Source organism: Apus apus, chromosome 1 (assembly GCF_020740795.1).
Source record: "Apus apus isolate bApuApu2 chromosome 1, bApuApu2.pri.cur, whole genome shotgun sequence".
Taxonomy (NCBI): Eukaryota; Metazoa; Chordata; class Aves; order Apodiformes; family Apodidae; genus Apus; species Apus apus.
The window spans coordinates 14,436,284-14,456,364 of record NC_067282.1 but is presented as its reverse complement, the minus strand read 5'-3'; the positions used below and the strand labels follow the sequence as shown (position 1 = coordinate 14,456,364).

Below are 20,081 nucleotides of genomic sequence, written 5' to 3'. Positions count from 1 at the left end.
TGATGCAGAGTAAATGAGAGGTACTTGACAGATTATCTGAACTAACATTCAGCAACCTAAAATACAAGTGCTTTCCTAGAAACAGATGCTTACATAAATTAGAGAAAATACGCTAAGGTTTGTTATTACACACTGAAATTACTGGCATAGACTACCGAAGACAGTTTGTTAATTACAAAGATTTTTGGAAGGTAGTCCCATGAATAATAACAGTGACAGATTGCCAGTACGTCTTTGTTGATTCTCCACTGAGTAGGAGAGATTCCAGGATGTAACTCAAAAAATTGCTAAGAAGCAAGTCCAGGGCAAGAGGACTGAGAACATGAGAGCAGCGTACAAGCTGCAGGTTTAGAATGAGCAAGCATACAGAGGAACCTATCATGTAAACAGGTGCATGGTATGCTGATCTTACCAGCAAATACCCTAGTATTAACAGCAAACAAGTAAGAAATCTTCCAGTCTTAGCACAAGAAAGTAGTCTGCACCACATCCAAGAATAATGCCATCAGTAACTAGACATTATTTCCGTCTCTCTCCATTGTATACTTGAAGGCAAGAAATCCATTACCTAACACCCAGCCAATTTTATGGTGTATACAAAAGTTGACTGACATCTATTTCAGGTGAGTCACTACTGACAACCAGATACTAATCGAAAGAAAATGGAACACAAGTTACTGGGTATGGAGAGAAAGCCAAGGCATCTTCAGATGATTGATGATGATGAGCATGAGTAACTGGACAGATGCTTGGTGGTTTCAAATTCCCTGCATGTATCAATAGCTCTTGTTTATACACAGTAAGTATGGAAAAATAAAATTTTTCCTTCAAATATTTCTGACTTGGACATTTCTAGAATTACAGTAAGATACATCTTCATTCAAACAAGAAGAGTCCTTTACAGTATGTGCTACAAAAGATGAAGCTGAGCAACTGCTAAATCTTTTCAGGAGGTATTTAAGTGCTGAGGCCTCCATACATAACACTGAGTGTGAGTGTCACTACAGGATATTGTATTATCATGGCAGAGATAAAAACTGGCAAGGACACAATGCCCACTCAAAACAAACTCATGCTTTTTTAAAACAGAACAAAACCTGACTAAAGATATTGATACAAACATGGCACTGTATCCAGGTTACATGGACAAAACAAGTCCAGAAGGAAGAGGATGGCAGGCTGGATGCAGGATGCCAGACTAGATGACCTCCACCAGTCCTTTCCAAACCCCTTGATTATGTGATTAAGAGAAGCTGAGAGATCCAGTTAAAAGTTCAGGAACATTTATCAGGATTTTTTAGCTATATATGAGAGACCTTCATTAGACGCAAGCTTCAAGAATGCTGGTGTCATAGAACTTCTTCACAAATGGAGAAACTTGACAATCCCTCACTAAAACAGACAGTCTTCCCAGAATTAAGAGCACTGAACATAGAAAGATTTTAGTTTCAGCATTCCTTAGAAGAATATCTAAAATTTAGCAAGAGAAATTATTCTTCTTCCCCCAAGCACAGCTTTATCATCTTGAAAGTAGCTAATTCCTCTACAATTCATTAATTTTATTCACAAAGGAAAGAAAATCTGTCAAAAAGAAACAGTTGACCAAAGAAATGTCCACAGATTCATGAGGTTGACTGTGATTTGATGGGATGTAGAGATTGGGACTTCAATAGTAACATTGCTGGAGAAGACAGACAAAATTTGTCTCTATAGTAGGCCTCAAGAAGCATTCAGAGATCAATTTCCAGAAGCAGTTGTCTAAGCACTTTCTTCTATATGTGGCTGCTCCCTACATTACTGAAGTGACATGTGAAAACATAAAAAACACATGTAGATGATAAAAACACTATCATACTAGATTATTAGTGTAAATTTACATGACTGCCTACTTTTCTACCCACCAGATCACTTAAACATAGAGTCATTAGCACAGACTAATAAAACTGATCCCCAGCAGGCAAGTATACAAGTGAGCCTTGTATGAAGTTGCCAGTCTAAATGTAACTGGAATCCTGATTTTTGCATAAATCCTTCCATCAGTTCCCATCCCAAACAAAGCAGAGTGACCACTACCTATACATGTAATGAATTATTAATACAGTCCCTTTGACTTTTTGCATCTTTTTAGTGTTTTAAGCCAGAATTTCAAGAAGTTCCAAAAATCTGATCTTATAAGTATGAAACTGATTCTGAAGTTCTCCATTTGCTCATATTTCTGAGTTGGCAACAGGAGGAAGCTAATGTGGAAGAGTAAACAACTGTATGATGGGGCTTCATGCATACAAGAAAACACAGAATACACTTTTGGCATTCAGTAAGAAAAACTTCCTTTCTGAATGACCTCATTGTGGTAGAAGATAAGGTGTTTCCAACTGGTGGTGAGGAGTGTGCTTCTCTGTTTATTCCCTTGTATACCAGCAATTCTTAAGGATATTTTTCCTCCTGCTTCTTAATAGGATCTAATATTGATCAAGGAGATCACTGTGTGGTTAATGTTTTATAAATTAATCGAATGATTACATCTCAAATAAAATGTTTCCATTTTAAAGCTGCACTGATATTGCCAAACAAGAAGGTATTTTTTCCAGGATGTATGTACTGTTTCTAGAAGTCTAAGTTTTCTGTTTTGAAGATGATGTCAGGAGAAACAGTAGTGTACAAATTTTGTGGTACTCTTCAGAATGCAATAGTACACCAGTACTCACAGCTTTCAAATACACAATTCTTCTTTTATTCTGGGTTTTTTTTTTCGAAACACAAAATACAATACAAGCCTACCTAAATATTTTCCTTAAAGTCAGTAGATTAACGCTGTTAGCAATAGCAAGCAATAGCAAGCTCTCTGAATAGATCCATAAATACATCCTTCCAGAGATTTATTCTATATTCAACTTCTTAAAAGCCTATGCTATGCTTATTATGCTTCCCATTTTGACCAATTTTCTATTGGTCTAACTTGGAAGACTTTTCCGAATTGGTGTTTCCTATACAGAAAATTTTTATGTTCAGAAGTCTGTTAAATGTCAAAATGGAATAATCACACATTAAATCCCCACAGCAATTTTAGTCTAATATATTAAATAATTCTGTTACACTGCACATGCTCAAAAATCATAAATATTTCAAGTGACTTTTTATTAGCTGATTAAAGATAGCCTTAAGATCATACCTGTTTAAACAAACTGATAAGAACATTCATATGTACAGTACTTAAAAGTCACAAACTACTACCTTAGATAAAATGGGAGGTTTGCTTTAAATAACGTCTTGATGGCATCAGGACTTGAACAGCAGTATCCTCAAGAATGCTTAACAAGAAGGTTGTTTTCAATGCAGAAAAACGTGCAATTACTTCCTCGTTTGCTTTTAAATATCGATACCAAGTTGTGGTAATGCAGCACTCTTAAAAACAAAGTTAGGGTTGTGACTAGAGAAGCGGTCAGAAAACGCGCATGGCCGAGCTTGGTTTGAGGTTGTTTTTTTTTTGTTTGTTTTCTTTTTTTAGAAGGCCTTCATGTAGAAAAAGTTCCTCTGCTAGCCTAGTGTTATGCTTTCATTTTTCTAATTATGCTGAAACATCAGTTAAGAGCCTACCTGATGTTTTGGAGAATTTGCTGTGCTGGGATTGTTATTCCGCAATGCCTAAGAGTAAAAATAAGATGGATAACAATTACTTTAGCTGCATGGTTTGCCTATGCAGGCTGTCTTATAAACACCATCTTGTAGTATCAAGCCCCCAAGACAGGCCAGATGAGACAGGATAAGGGAGTTAAGAAACTAAGACACAGTGAAACCAAACTCGCAGATTTACCAAGGATGCATATTTGACAGATAAGCTTAACGACCAAGGAGAACAACATGAAGGGAACTGGCTGTCACCTGGTCCAAAGTTAGTCAGGTTCTCAATGACATCTGAGGCAAGAGGACAATTAGAATGCCTACCTAGAAGCATGCTAGCACAGGGTAAAATGTTTGTTGGTAGATTAATAGCAAAGCAGGAACAACAGCAGAAGCCCAGGTGCTTAAGCAGAAAGTCCTGATGCAACCTTTGCAATGTATTCTTACCTAGAGTACTATAAAAAGTAATGGCGTAAAGATAACCCATCTTACACCAAGAGATGCTGAAGATTCCTACAAAACAGGTCTTGACTACAAAGGGGATAATAAAGGAGAGTCAGATTCCAGGACAGAATGCTTGCAGGTGATCAAGAAAGAGAAAAGCTGTCTTTTGAGGACATTACTGTCTCCTGATAAAAGGCCCATCACCCAAAGTGAAAAGGGAACAGGGTAAGATTTTTAGAAGGTTTTCCTCAAAGAAATGATTAGTGCTTTTTCTGATAGTGTCAAAAACCCAAATAATATCCAAAGTATCCAGCACAGATGATAGTAACTCTCAAAACATTCAGATGGAAAAAACTGAAGCAAAAGGCTTAAAGTCAAAAGGAAGTCAAGCCCGAATTCAAAAATCCAGAGATTCCAACGTACAGTCCCTACACTTTAATATTTATTACAGCTGTATTCATAGAGTAGGAAAATACTGAGAGGAATAGCTTGCAGCCTAATTATGAAGTCTGAAATTCTTTAGCATAACACCACTACAGGTTTAAAATGCAGCATGAATGATTCAGTTGCTCCCTGCCCCATTCCCACTGCTTAACAGGTAATATTTTAGCAACAATGTGTCTCCTCAGTGAATCTCACAAACTTTAAAAGTACTTTGAAATCCTACAGACTGCAACATGTTCTAAAAGTGAAAGACTTTCCTCCACTTAAAAGGAAGAACTAAAGCAGCTGTGGGAACCAACTTTGTGTCTTTTTGCATGACTCGGAGCTCAATGAATATGAAATATATTCCCAAGAGCAATATCCAATCAGATCAACAGTCCATGATTTCATCATAATAGCAAAGGAGCCTGTTCTTGGAGAGTTTGCTAGAGAGGAATGAGGAAGGAAAGCAAAATCCTTCAGTCTGAGAAGTCAGATGCTTTCACTACCAAGCTGGTATCGGTAACTGAATTCAGACCTTTTTCAATCTCCAAACTTTTTGTACGGTCACCATTCTTCAAGACTCACTGAAACAACAACTTAGCCAAAACAAAACATACAAAAGAAATAGTGGAAGTAGGTGTCTAACCTGTGGCCTCACCTGCCGAAGCAGTTCTTGATGCTTCAGTCTCAGCCTTTCTTTCTCCATCTGTAGCTGTTGAAGTCTCATTTGTTGTTGTTGATTAGAGTTACTCCCACCCATCACACCACCTTGGGGACTCTGAGGAGCCAGAGGGGGTGGCTGTTTCACTGGAGCACTTTGGCTGATTCGCTGATTCATGGCTAAGGAACCAAAACAATAAACATTTTAAAATGAAATTCAGAAAAATACATGCTAGGAAAACATTATCCTTAGAAAGTATATTTTAAAAACTTTATAAAATTACAAGCCATGACAGTAAAAAAGATGTAGCTACAATGATGTTGCATGTGAACGTGTGAAATGTATGCTTACACGTTATTCTTGTTAAATCAATGCAACAGTCACATGTTTAAGAGTATGTATTTATTCTAAAAGCTTCTGAAAACAGTCAAATGTGTAAGTTGCTGAAAAATTCAAAAGTGTTAAAATATTTCAAGTTTAACAATCTCTCCCTCCTATTAATCTACTCTCAATTTAGACACAAATAATGCAGCATCACTTTTCTTACTCATGTGAAATCTTAGAATAATTAAACTCAAAACCACCTAGAATCACAAAACAGATCACCTCATTTCTATAAATCCACATTTCATTTAAGGCTACAATTCTTCCCCATGTGGTGCAGGTCACGCAACAATTATTCACATCCTTGTCACACATTTTCAGTGTTACAGACTCTATTTACTGCATATTGACACGCAAAATTAGAGCTTGTATAGAAATGGTGGATTCATGGCAGCCAAAGATACTGCCATTAACACAGGAAACATGTAGTGCTTCATTTTATTTTACCCCACAGAAGTACATGACATATTTTTTCTGGGATGTGGAGAAGAAAAAGTGTCACCTTGTATGCCTAATGCACAATGAGAACCCATGTTTCCTTTCCCCATAAAATCAAGACCTAAGACAATTTTATTTTATAAAATGAAGCATGACCGGGATGTATCCACTTGACAGGTCTGATTTTGTTTCCTGACAAGAGATCAGCATGTTTAAAGTCAACAGAGACACTGGAGAGAGGGCTGGAAAAGGCTGAATGTATTACAAGGGCATTATTTTCAGGGGCTTTGAGTTTTGGAATTAGCTTTCCATCTTGTCATCTGAAACAGCCTGAATCTGTTAACGTTCACAACATGCTGGCGAAAGCCCTGACAAAGCAGTGATGGGAGAGTGGTAGGGACTTTTTTTATTATTTTTTTTTTTCCCTGAAAATGAGGATTATGATTGATGGGAACTAAGAACAAAAAGGCAGTAAGCTTCTTTTAGGACGACAGGCTGACTTGGTACAAAGAAAACCATCTGTTGTATTAGTTTGCATTAATGTTTTCATCATATATAAAGAATTCCTTGAACACTAACACTTTCAACACAAGAAAGGAGAATTATCTAATAAAGAAGCTGTATCATCTTTTCTCTGAAAATCCCTTTGGCCTCCACTGCCTTTTGAGTGTTCAACTTAAGGTACAGTAGTGCTTTTCTTCTGCTCCAAGAAAGCCTAAATATATTTATCTAACAAAAGCAGTAAAAATGGCAACTGCCTTGCTCCTGTTTCCCCATGCCATAGCTCTTCTTTCCATTGAGAGGTAACATGTAAGGAAGAAATGTCATATGGTTAATGGGGTGAGAAGAGGAAAAAACAAAGTCAAAGCCAGACTCAACTCTCTAGTCCACCCTTTCAACTATCTCACAGGTCCAGCAGAGTCAACAGTCTAATAGACAGGTGGGTCACATTTTCCTAAGTCATGTCAAAATAAAATTAAGTGTCAAATTGCTCAAAGCAATTTGAAATAATCTGTTCTGTAGTCACTTGTGAGAGTGCTCCAGACATACAATCACAAGGAAGAGAAACTTCCTGTAAAGGTAAGTAAATGGGTAAAGTAGGAATAGAAACTGAATCCTAATACTAAGTAGAAACAGCAGAGCGAATGCAAAGGGCTGGAGGTTCAACTTCAACCTACAAGTCCCATCCTGATCCAGAGAGGGGGGAAAAATAGTGGGAAGAATGACACTGCAGTGGATTTAACCTTAAAATTAAGCAGTTGATCTTACAAGACATCTCGCTATCAAAACTGATCTTTAGGAAGGAGGCAGCCAGGATGAGCAAATTAACCAGCTTTGCAATGTAAGCTGTGGTCCCTAGGCCAGAAACAGAAAGACACTGTACAGCTTGTTGAACAGACAAAGGAGATTTATATGCTCCAAAACACTAGAAACTTAAGCAAAAGTTTCAACAGCACCAACAGCTGTCCTACAAGGATGTGAGCAGTGAACTGTAATTACAAGCTCCAGAACCTTCAGTGGACAATCTCTGCTGCAAGACTGACAGCAATTGACTGCCTACACTTACCAAATTAGACCAAAGCTGAAGCTAAAGAGAGCAATGCAACAAAGAAAAGCAGCCGACCTAGCAGCTCAACACAAGCTGGACATGACAAGCTGGAGTGGGGAATACATCTTTTCCTTTTCCTCTTTTTACTCTAAATCCTGTCAAGTCTGGAATCAGGATGATGCCTTTTGATTTTTATATCTCACTCTCTTTCACCTTAAAAGCAGACAATGAAGGGGTTAGTAGGTGAGGACAGAAAACAAAAAGCCTTCCCTTGCTGTTAGCTAATTCCGTAACTCAAGCAGAAGTCTGTGCTACTCTTCAGAAGCTCCAGGATTCAAACCCTGTTATTAAACAAGATGGAAGGTCAATTACACTGGAAAGTAAAGAGGGACAAAGGTTAAAAAATTACAGTCACCTGAAAGAAGGACTTCTAAGTTAAAAGCAAACTACCTAGATTGTAAAAATTAAGTACCCAAAGCTGAAGAATGCCAATTTTCTTTCTGTTTAAAAAGACCACTTTTGTGGTCTAGTCTCCAATTATTCAACCATGGTTTTGGGAGTCCCTTCCTCATGCAGTTCACAGCCAAGTCATGCTACAGATGACCTCATAAAAGTTTAACAGTTTCTAACCTTAAACACTTAAGTGTTACAGTATCACTAACATCCCTTCAACATGTTATGAATTTGTTTTTCCTTCATGTACCATACAAGTAATACCTCCCAAGGTCTCTTTTCCTCTAATATGCAGCTCTGAAAATAATTTCTCTCTCATGCTGAGTTCTTCATATTATATATTCCTGTATCTTTCTGACAGCTGCTTTTACTATTCTTGATCTCCCTGATCACAGTTCGCTTCCCATCTACCAAGTTAGCAATTAAAACTGTAAGACACCCCATTATGTTTATCTGGGTTTTTTTTTTTAATTTTATTCCATTGTCGTAGATCCCAAAAATATCTTGCAATGTCCACTGTGAAAGTAATGTTTCTAAATATAGGTGTATCTAAAACATTAATATCTTAAGATAGTAAGACTTCTGTGTATACTTAACATTTGCCAAGAAATATTGAGGGGAAATTTCATTTTTATTTAGTAACTATTCAGAAACTGAATCTAAAAATGTAGTTTTAAATTCTGACTCAAGAATCCATTACAAGGATTTTTCTGAGCATTTTTACTATTTCAGGCATGCAAGTTCAAAAGTCTTCCAACTGACAAGATTTTAGACTGTCCTCAGAACAGACTATGCAGATGTTTTTATGTAAGGGAATTACTTTTAAATGAGAAATTAAACCACCAAGTTTGTACATTAAAGAAGACATTGCTAATTGAATTTGACTGACTAACAACATACCCAAGCGAAGAACTAATGGAAAAAAACCCAGAAGTAATAACATTAAATTATTTTCTGCCATCTTGGTTGATTACAGCAGTGTGCTATCTTCAAGGGAAACAGAAGAATTTAATTTTCTATTATTTTCCAGCACAATATCTAATGAAAAGAGGAAACACACATATTGCTCCAAGTGACAGGAACAAAAAGTGTTTAAAAGGTTTTTTTTGTTGAGTTGTTTTTTTTCATTTTGTTTTGGTTTTTGGTTCTTTTGTGGGGTGTTTTTTTTTGGTTGCTTGGATTTTTTTAGGTTTTTGTTTGGCTTTTTTTGTTTGTTTGTTGTTGTTTTTTTTTAATTCTCAATTCTCCACTACTTACTGAGGACATACATGACTGCAGAAATCTGAACTCTAAAGAACATGCTTATCAATATGATCTCAGATAAGCTTCTTTTTTTTTTTTTCCACACCTCATGGGTTTGTGATGACCATAGCATATACAGCTCTTTTTAAGTACTTTGAATTCAAAGGCAAAAAGCTTCATTTATCTGCGAGAGTTAGGACTTAACAGTTTTCTGAGCATTCTGTTCCTTACCTTCCATGGGCATGGAGAGCATTTCAGTAAGGGGCTCTGCACCCACACAGGAGAGGCTGCAAAGACCTCACAGGCAGAGAAGGAACAAACAAGTCTTTGTTTCTAAAAGAGGGGGATTTGAGTGAGGAGGAGGAGGGGCAGACGAGTTAAACACAGGCAACTATAATATCCTATAATATAGCTTAGCTTCACAATCTACAGAATACAGTCAATTTTAATAGCTGCAATATGCTTTCGACAACTGAGATTTAGTGGTTTTCAAATGTTAACCATTAAATATTCTACTAAACAAACTCAACAGCAAAATGCCTATGCTGTACCCTAGCAGAAAATACTTGACACTTACTGGAAAAAAAAGTTTAGATTGCCATCTACATCCTTAATAGAAACAAACCAAAAAACCCTGAAAAAAAAAAAAAAAAACAACACCAAAAACCAAACCCAAACTAGAGAAACAATTACAAGTCAATGGAGCTAGAGACAAAAGGCCAGCCGAATGTTAACAACTCAAACATAAAAGGCTAATTCTCTCCCAAGATCTTATGCCCGTCTAAATCACACATCCCAGGACACTGTTTGCAGTAACACAGATCCTGTCTCCTATGCAGAATTACATGCAAAGATTGCTGTAGAGAACCCTTCATGATTAGATACAGCTGAATGTCTGATGGTTTATATTTTGTATTTACCATTTCACCCTTCAAAACTTAAATTAATTTTAATCTGCAAATTTAAAGCTTTTCAAGTCCTTAATGTTTTATTTGACCAAACAACAAAAAAGAAGCTCAGCATCTGAGCATGCTATAGCTTACTGCTCTTAATAAGAATAATCAAAGTTTTCATTGAGGGAACTGAAAAAGAGTACGTGTCCCCCTCAGCTTCATTTAGAAACGAGACAGTTTTTATGCATCTTTATTGGCTTTGGCAGGTTTTTGAATAGTGCCAGTTTGCAGCATTGCAACAAAGGCAAAAATCCTCTTTAATTACACTGAAAAGAGCTGCAAAGAAAAAAAACAAAAATTACCAGCAGATCTGAAAGAATGAGTCTCGGAAGTAATAAAAACTTGTTCCAAGTGGCTTTTTTTAGAGACTTGGATCAACAATTTGTTTAATCAGGATACAAATCATGCTTTTGGACTGCATTCTATAGAATGCATTGCTATATTACTTTAAGGAAATCCCATTTGCAGTTTCATAATGCTGCTGTTACAAAACAACCTAAAAATTAGCACAACAAAATATTCCATTGTTTCCAGCCTCCGATGAATCTGAGAATCCTGGAGGTTAGAGTGAAAGGGAAACCTGAAACAGACTGTTTTCAACCCTCATTTTGCTGTTTCAAGTGTACAAATCTTAGTGTCAAAGTCAGGTAAAAAGAAATAATCACCCACTCCTTAGCTGGACTCTTAGTTAAAATAAGGCATATCTAATGAAAAGACCAGTACAGAAGTGTGTCTAAACTACAGATTAATTGTTCTGCGTTCATCAATTACTTGTATTCAAATGAAATTAATTTTTCTTTTTGTTCTTCCATCACTAGAAGAACCTGCTGATTAAAGCAATATATTTTCATTTTAACAGTGGTTTTCTTTGATAAAGCTGTCATTGCTTTTAAAAGTCTTTCTGTATCCTAAAATGCAGAAGTACAACAGCTGGATTTATTGATCATCAAGACTCTGTAGCATCCACAGACATACTCTTAACACACTGGAAATTAAACTGGAATAAAATACTATTGCAGTTGTTCATGGAGCTTATCTTTTTCCCCTTAGAAATCAATAGCGATATTCAGAAAGCACTTTCACCCAATGTATGCAAGTCTCAGAAGAACTAAAATATTCTGGCAAGTCAGAAATAAAATAAGATTCAGCAGCAACATAAATAGCTATAAGAAACTTCCGCTCAGTGTTTTCTTATAAACCAAAACATTCATCATTCTCTAAAAAGAAATTAATTTTCATTTTGGAAGTCTAAACAATTTTTATTAAATATTTGACTTTATTTTTAAATCTTCACAGAATAGAACTGACAGTGCAAGTCTAAGTAATATAACAGTGTAAGTATAAGTACTGTAACTATGTCTAGTTAGGATACACTGTATAGGACAGATTATGAGATAAAACCTGAACTAATGGCATCTACATTTGAAGTGTATGTATGAAACACCGAGGACTACAGAATGTGCAGGACTTTGAGCTCATCAAGAACGCATGTCTGTCCATCACGTATCTGGCAAAATGTATTTTATCAACCCTAGTTTGCATCTTCGACTGAAGTTTAATTAGCGAAGTGGCTACATAAGGTATTAGCTGCAAACAGATTCACTGCTTAATCACCACGTAACAGGCCAAAACATCAGCTTCTGTGCAATTTCTTATAAAATAAATTGAAAACTTTTTTTTTTTTTTTAAATGCAGGTTTCCTTCAAATTATTTGAGGGGAACAAACCCTGTGTATATGGCATGTGCATGTTTTTTAAATCTGTCATAAACCCATTAGAAATCATTAAACAGGAATTACAAAATCCAGTAAACCCTACTGTAATTAAAAAAAAATAAAATTCAACCGTATACTGTCAAGAAACAGAAAAACTGTTTTCTGTATGTAAGAGACTGATATCGTGTTTCAACATGATTTGAGTTCAAGGAGGAAAAAAGCTGACACTTCTTTGAATTTCAGATTGTATAAGATTAGATACAGAGTACATAATTATTGTGTGCATATATATTTAGATTACAGATAATGAACAATGTGTTCAAAACAATGCATCCACAATTTTTGACCTAGTATGCTCATTAACAGAGACATGCAAACTGCAGTGTTAGAAGGATATGTTGGGAAAAATGGCCCTATTAGGAGTGCAGTTTGGTTCACTGGCACAGCTGTTTCAGCACCAGACTAGAAGTACGTGTTATTTTTACTGGCATAAAAACACCATTACCAACAAAAATCCTTTCTCCAACAGGATTAAGTTCTTCTGAAAACCAAATCCAAAACAGGTATAAACTTATCTAAACCTACAACTACTTAGTAGAAGTGGGACTTTTCCTCCCCTTTTATTAGTGTACAAATATTCTGCATAAAGTAGATAACTGCATCCTTATATAACAACTGTGGACAGATGTAATGATTTCTTCTGAACTCCATTCAGTAAAGAGAGCTAAATACCTCCTGCCTTCAAAAAAACCTAAGATTTTACTTTTGGATATGGTGATGAGTAACTAATCAGCATTTCTTCTCACTACCGTAACGGCGGCATCCGCCATTACAAACGGATGCTTACCAGTGTCACTTCACATGCCTCTGTAGGTTCACAACAGGCTCTCTGTGACACAACTCACTGGTTCACTGAGAACTGATGCTGCTCCGTCTGTACACATTCTCTGACACACATAGCAAAACAAAGAAGTCTTCTTCCTCATCCTAAGTGACCTCCTGAAATTTTTCTTCTGGAAAAACAGAAACAGGGAAGTGAAAAGTCTAATACCATTAGATCTTTCAGATGAGTCAAGCCCACTTTGTTTTAGAGAGATGTAGAGAGGATATGCCACCGAATTTGCAGATCCAAAGTAAATGTGGCTCCTGCTCTGCTTTTGTGCAAAAACGAAAGGCAGATCTGGAACTTAAAAAGTAACATCACTGTGACCAAATGTAAGGTCTGAGGCTTTTTTTGACCAAAGGCCAAACAGAAGTTTTCCAGCCTAGGGTTCTGCCTCTATCATGTCCACAAATCTGCCTCTGGCAAGGCTCCTACAAACTGATTTGAAGGAACATATATTAAACAAAGTGCTAGATAGGTAAGGGATAAGAAAGCAACACTATGGAATACCTCCTTTCTATTGCAGATACTTTAACAGTAGATGTTACAAAGCTTAAGCTTTTAGGTTTGAGTTTGTTGTGTGTGTGTTTTTTTTTGTAGTGTTGTTTGGTTTCCTTTTAATGGAAATGATAAATGCATGTGTCAGTTAAATCTACACGTTCATTTTATTCAGTATTTCCAAACAAGGCCTTTCCATTGTTTTAAAGGTAAAATGTTCTTACATTACAAAAGGAAGGAAGCAGAAAATTCTGATGTAAATTCTCTGTACTCCTCCTGTTATCATCACTTTTATTCCTTTTCCTACTTGTGTAGTTCAAGCAGCTAATGTATGCAGAACTCCTATGGCACTTTCCATAATTTCCATTATTAAACATTGCCCTGCCTTGCCTCCCCCCTCATCCAAAATTCATACAGAACTTAAAAAAACATTAGCATGTCTCTAAGTAGGAGTGATAGAAACAAAGTCCTGGCAATGACTTCACCCTGAGGTCGCATCTTTTGCTTCATACCTCATACAGCAGCTCCAAAATTTGAAAGAGGAGAAGGGGCATGTGTAACACTCGTAGGTTCACTAGTAACAAACCTGTGAAACTGAAGTCTGAAATAAAATAACAAAAACTGAAAAAGTATCTTGTTCCTACAGACAGACTTGTCTGACTATTCTAGTGGAGTACACAAGACTTAAAATAACCCAATAGGCACACAGAAATCAACTGCCAGTTCCTGGTATTCTCCCACTTCAAGTTCATGGTCCCATCTTTCAATTTAACAAATTAACTATCCTCAATTTAAAGTTGCATTTCAAAACCAAGTCCTATCATCTGCAAACTTAAAGTAACAGTTAAAGCCCCTTTAACAGTATTTCATACAAAAGCCTATTCTTAGGAGCTTGTAGCAATAAAGTTGAACAATTCCAAGCTTCAAGTGGTTCTAGGAAATTTAATTTTATGGAAAAAGTAGATGTTGTTCTACTTCACCAACTCCAGCCACTCAGAATGCGTAGCTGATCTGCTTCCTACCTAGACAGTCCCTGACTATCAAAGAACACATACAAACTTATCTGGAAGGCTTATGAAAAACAGTAAGACCTGTGAAAAATGACCCAAGGACAACAGCAGAAGCTAATAAAAGACAAAATAGTAAAAAACATACTATCAACCTGATAGTCCAACTCTCTTAAAGAAATAACTTTTTAAAAGTAATTTGAAGCCCCTTACTAAGACGCCTGCAAAGGCACTGAGAAGGTAGGACAGCATGTTTGTACCAGATGCTCCACTAGACAAAGAACCCTGCTGACAAAGGCCTAAAGACCCCCCTTCCCATCCCCATTCCTTTGATCCCATGTCATCTTTTATGATTGCCTGTGCTTGGCACGAGAAGACCCCTCCTTACATACTTAGTTCTCTCCTAGAGTTTAAAGTTTGTGAATTCTCCCAATACAAAACTGTTCTGAAGTAAAATACACAGACATGGAAGATCAACATCTGAGCCACAACAAGACTTCACTGCTGGTTAAGTGGTTTAGCTGAAGACCTCAAGCCCACTTCAAAGATGTTAGATCTGAGTCTTGAAACAAAGTTTTTTTCTCCAACTTGGAGCACTCAGGTTTAAGACCCAGCATACTCCAGAGTCAGGTCTTTTGACAGAGACTCTTATCTGCTGCATTAGTCTTAAAAGCCTGCTCCAAGAAAGAATCCCTATTAACTACATCCTTTTATTTTCTGTTTAAAAGTATAAATGGAATACCAAATTCCCCTTATCAAGTCAGTCAGTAGGTGTGTCCACCTAAAACAGGTTTTTTCAAACTAATTGTCCTTCATCTCCCTTTTCTAGCCACATTAACGGAAAATTCTCAGCACTACTTATTATTAAAAAAGAGGTATATGCACACCTACTAGGGAAAAACAAAGATGAATGCATAGCTTCCATCTCAAGAGGAACATACAGAGCCCTAAGGGCTGTCTCCCTGGAAGCTGGAAATTCAGAAGTAACAAGGGCAAAGATTCTTCAAACCTTCTATTTCTGAATACTGGACCAAATGACTATGTTTGCACATACCATTCAACAGCTTTCTGTTTTCAATGGCTCTTCAGGTTGGTGAAAGTGCCTGTGTCAAGGAAGATAATTAATTTCCCCTTCATTTTCAATGAACATTAGTATCACTGTACTAATCAAAAGCTTCAACATTACAAAGATAAATTCACCTAGGATCGCTTCTGAAAGTGTTAGTAGTCAAAAAATAGTGAAAACTAATCCCTTATACTAAAACACAAGGATAGATAAGAATATGGTGATTCTCAAGGAGAAAAAAAAACAAACTCCACAGGATCTTCAACCTATATTAAGCACAGAAAGGTAAACTTCTGAGTCATTCATATGCTATTTAGGGTCACAGCACATATTTGCTGAGGATCTCCACATGATAAATAAATGCAAGTCTCAGTAAGTCAGCTCTGTCAAACAGATATTTTTTTTGTCTGTACTGGAGTGACTTAAGGAGGTCACAAGTAAGAGCAACAGGAATAAGATTTTGTATTTTCTTGGCTCAAATGATAAACACTTAAACCACAATACAAAGTGTACAACATAAGATTTCAAGGAAAACTCCTTCAAGCTCAACAGCAGCTAGCAGCTTGTCTCTATTTGCCATCACTCTAGATCAGAAGAGTCCACATGCTTTTTTTTTTTTTCCCCCCCTCCTTTTTTTCCTTTCCTGCCCCTTTCAGTTACACTTGAGCTCTTTGACTGAAAAGGTCTGGAACAGATTAAAAGTCCGACCACAAAATAAAGAACCTTGGCATGTACTCAAGCCTGTCTGGGATACACATACGCAGTGGGCCCAAAAAGGGAAGCTATGCAACAAGAAATCCTTATGCAGCCTTTTGGACACTTCTTCTTTCAGTTTAATTGCACAGCCTTAACATTTGACGAGTTTCAGTAGGCAGAAGACAAGTAGTTTTTCCCCTTATAGCTAGACCATACCATTTACAGCAGTACAAAAGAGTTCTAAGAAACAAGATTCATGTCACTAACGACCTCTGTCAATGAAAGCTTTTTCCACACTCCTTTTTAATTCCAGGTCATCATGAGAAACTATAAAGCATTTACAGAGAAAAGAAAAACACATAACCTGCAAGATTACTTCAGTAAATATAACTGACCTGTCTCTTGTAACTGCAAAAGGCAACACTGATTTTCAAAATGACTGCCTGCTTCCTTTTCAGCCTTATTCACGTATTAAGGTAAATGTGAAGTTGCAAATTTCCCACACACCCCTCTTGCAACAGCAAACAGGTCTGCAACTCTGGCTGGTGATAAAGCCAGCACGGACATTTGCCAAAGCTGACAACCTTCCACATATGCCCCACCTTTGGATTCAAGCTGCACAGTGGTTCAACCTGTCTACAAACTGGTGAGCAGTTTATAAACAAAGTGTGACAATCTGGTGTTTTCCATAAGAGCAAACGGATGTTTAAAGTAAACACTCAAACCTACAAAACAAAAATGCTGACACTTGTAATAGCCATTTCAGAAAAACAACAGAACAGTGACTGTTGGGTTTTGCAGCTCTGTGTTTATATGGCATTCATGGAGTTAATGCCTCTCCCAAAAGGGGCCCACAGTTGTTGTTAGGTCAACCCCTGTAAAGCTTCAAAGGCTTTGTATCCCCTCAGCCTGACCTACTCAGTGATCTGCACACTGTTTTCATTTAGTTGCACCGAGTCCAAAACTAAAGCCTGAAAACCACAATGATCTTCTTTTTTTTTTTTTTTTTTTTTAATCCCTACTGTTTTTTCCATGGCTCTGGAAAAATAACTAAAAGCCAAAGGAGTTGAAAATAGTAAGTTACTGGAAAAACAAATCAAGGTCAAATTAATACAGCTAGTAAAGCTTCCACACACAGGTCATGGCTTTACACAAAAGTTAAAATTGTAATACCACCTTAAATACCTCAGAACAATCACTTGGACAATCAAATAACCTAGTTTAGAGTCTCTTAATATGATATGCTATTGCTGTTCATAGTCATCAGTGCCAATATTTCATTTAATGTTTGCAGCTCTGATTTTCACAGGCACAGTACAAAAAATGAGATAGCAGTTCTACTTTGTTCAATTTTTACATCTAGGCCTTGCAATCCCCAATTTATTTTATTTACTGTTTTATTTCCATTATTACAAGCTTTACCTCACAAAAAGATTTTTAAAGTAGAAGCAAGAAAACTAGTAGTTTCTCTCTGTATTGCTTAAAACAGAAAGTTTTGTCATGACCATCACTGTGACAAGCTGGAATTATAAGCTGGTATATGTTTCAAGTGTATTTAAACAGTATAAATTATTATTTGACAATGCCCTCTTCAGGATAGTACAAAGGAAAGCAAGTATTTGTTTGGGAATGAAAAGATTTTTCTGTGGTGATGTTTTGCAATTTTAATGGGAAGAATGAGCTTGGCTGAAACTGTTTCTAGGTAAGTAATTTCTAAATGCCACCAATTTTGGGAACTGTATGAATCATATGGCAAAATCCCAACCCCTAGCTTTAGAAACTCTGGTGACATACACTCCTACAGGATATATGCTAATCCTTTGTATCTTCTTTTATTAAAAAAATAATTATTTAAATTAGGTCTCTATAATTCAAATTAAAATATATTTTAATAATACTATAAAAAGTTTTCAAAATATGCCTGCAAAATTAAAGCTAAGTGAACTGAAGTTAACCAAAAATTCTGAAGTGAGAGGAACTTTTACCAAAGCGTGGGTCAAGCCTTGGGTCTAGCCAAGATGTAGTCTTGTTCTTATGGTTTATGTAGTAAATTTCTCCATCCTGGGTCATAGCTTGTTCCCATCCATCGGGGAGTGGGCCTGCAATATAGAAGGAAGGAGTTGATGGCGGGCTCTTGTTTACTCCAGCTGAAATTGATCTAAAAAAAATTCCAACATTTTACATATATAACAGCACATGAAACAGAAGAGTTTCAAGCTCATGCCTAACATTACTGGGATAAGGGCAAAGAAGTGGTGGGTGGGAAATCAAAGAACAGAAAGCACTTCTATAATTTTGATTCAGAATTTGGAGTTTAATTTTAGAACTTGTTTGTGTCCTTCCATATGCTTTTTGACACTTCCTTTTGCTATATTACAAAACCAGCAATAAGTCAAGCCTGCCAGAATGAAACCAGCATGAGCACCAGGAAAAAGGATAAGCAGAGAGATATTCTACTTTTCACGGGGAAGTTCATCTAGTGATTAAGGCTGAACAGCAGCAACAACTAACACTGATGAGATCTTGAAATATTCCTCTTTCACAAACAATTTAAAAGTCACAAAACTCATTTGCCTGTAATCTCACATCATACCCTTCTGTGAAAGCATTAAAGGCTTAAGCAAGCAGAAACACAAACTTGAAGAACAGGAAGCAAACAAGCAATGAACTGGCAATAGCAAGAAAACACCAGGAGCAGACATAAAGACAGTGCTACAAACAGCAGGGCTGCACCTCTGTGAGCAGAAAGGCACAGACAGGGAAACCTGCATTTACAAAACAGTAAAAGGGAGGTAGATGATGGTGCTCTGGGGTCCAGAGCTCATGTCTAAACACAGACTCTTGAAGTGTATTTCCCTTTTGTTTCAAATAGCAGCTTTTGAGAAAACCACCTTTCATGACTATAAAGTTCATAAACCACTCATTCCCAACTCTATACAATACATCCATCTGTATTTTGCTTAGACTAAAAACTTCTTAAAGTTACATTCACCTCATCTTATCTGTCAGGTACTTTACAAATGCATGGTTTTTTAATTCCATACTAGTATAGAGACGGGCTTTTAAAAATATTTACATTAGATACAGGAGGATCTTGCCTGTATTTCCTCAGATTTAAGTACAATCCTAAAATTATAAAAGATCCACTACAAATGTTTAGAACGTAAAAGAAATTAGAACAAGACTTGCTGCAGGAACCTCAGATTTCACTCTTCCTCAGTATAATATAGTCATACACAAGCAAAATCCATCTGGCTGTTAAACTTGGACAAACAGACCATTCTGCATAATGTAAGGTATGCACAAACATCATAATCTCATATGAGAGTCAGATATCCACACAAAAATGTGTGTATCTGATAAATGCCTGCAGTACCTACTATATCCATGTTTAAAGTATGTTAGCTTTTTATAATTTTGTCTTAAGTCATCCTCCTGTTGAATAATCATTGGCTAAAGCGGGAGGTGAGGGGGTGCAGAGAAGAAGAAGGAGGAGGGAGAAAGATTTGTTTGTTTAACCTCGAAAGAGGTTCTTGGAGCAATGTTAAAAAGACTACAACATTCCCAACACATAACCAGGACAAAAAGTTCTCCCTGTGGTCTTTGAAGATCCCCTGCAAACTACATTTCTAATTTATACTTTTTCACTTCAGCTCAGAAACTATGCCTCTCTTGCAATCTCACCACCACTAGTGCTATAGGTTTTCAAGTGAAGAAAACCAGTGATCTAAACATCAGACATTTCCTTCCCATCCTTAACACTCACAAACTTGAAATGCTGCATACAAGTAACAGGAGTGCTTCAGCTTTTACCAGAGGTAGTGATCAGAACAGGTAAGAAAGAGTGACAACACTGCAAAACATTCATAAATCATAAATCAATATATTCACAGTATAACAGGACTTCAATGTAGAATTGAGAGCTGAAGCGCAAAGAACTTTGTTACCACACCAGCCAGTTAACCAGTTATAAAACTGGGGCACAGGAGCATAGCGACATGCCCAACATCATCCATGAGTAGAAGCCAATGAAGAAACAAAAATTTTCC

The 20,081-nt window shown here is 36.7% G+C and overlaps 1 protein-coding gene across 8 annotated transcripts in view; it reads right to left on the bottom strand.

Moving 5' to 3' along the window:
• The window catches only part of YAP1 (Yes1 associated transcriptional regulator), an 88,849-nt gene that overhangs the window by 14,019 nt on the left and 54,749 nt on the right, over positions 1-20,081 (bottom strand). The window contains exons 4-6 of one of the 8 annotated variants that reach the window (XM_051634068.1): positions 18,018-18,131; positions 5,135-5,328; positions 3,595-3,642 (exon numbers count right to left, since the gene is read on the bottom strand). In XM_051634068.1, coding sequence (XP_051490028.1) covers positions 3,595-3,642; positions 5,135-5,328; positions 18,018-18,131 — 356 coding nt within the window. The remainder of the gene's footprint in view (positions 1-3,594; positions 3,643-5,134; positions 5,329-18,017; positions 18,132-20,081) is intronic. The other 7 variants (XM_051634075.1, XM_051634082.1, XM_051634090.1 and 4 more) reach the window with 7 other exon arrangements.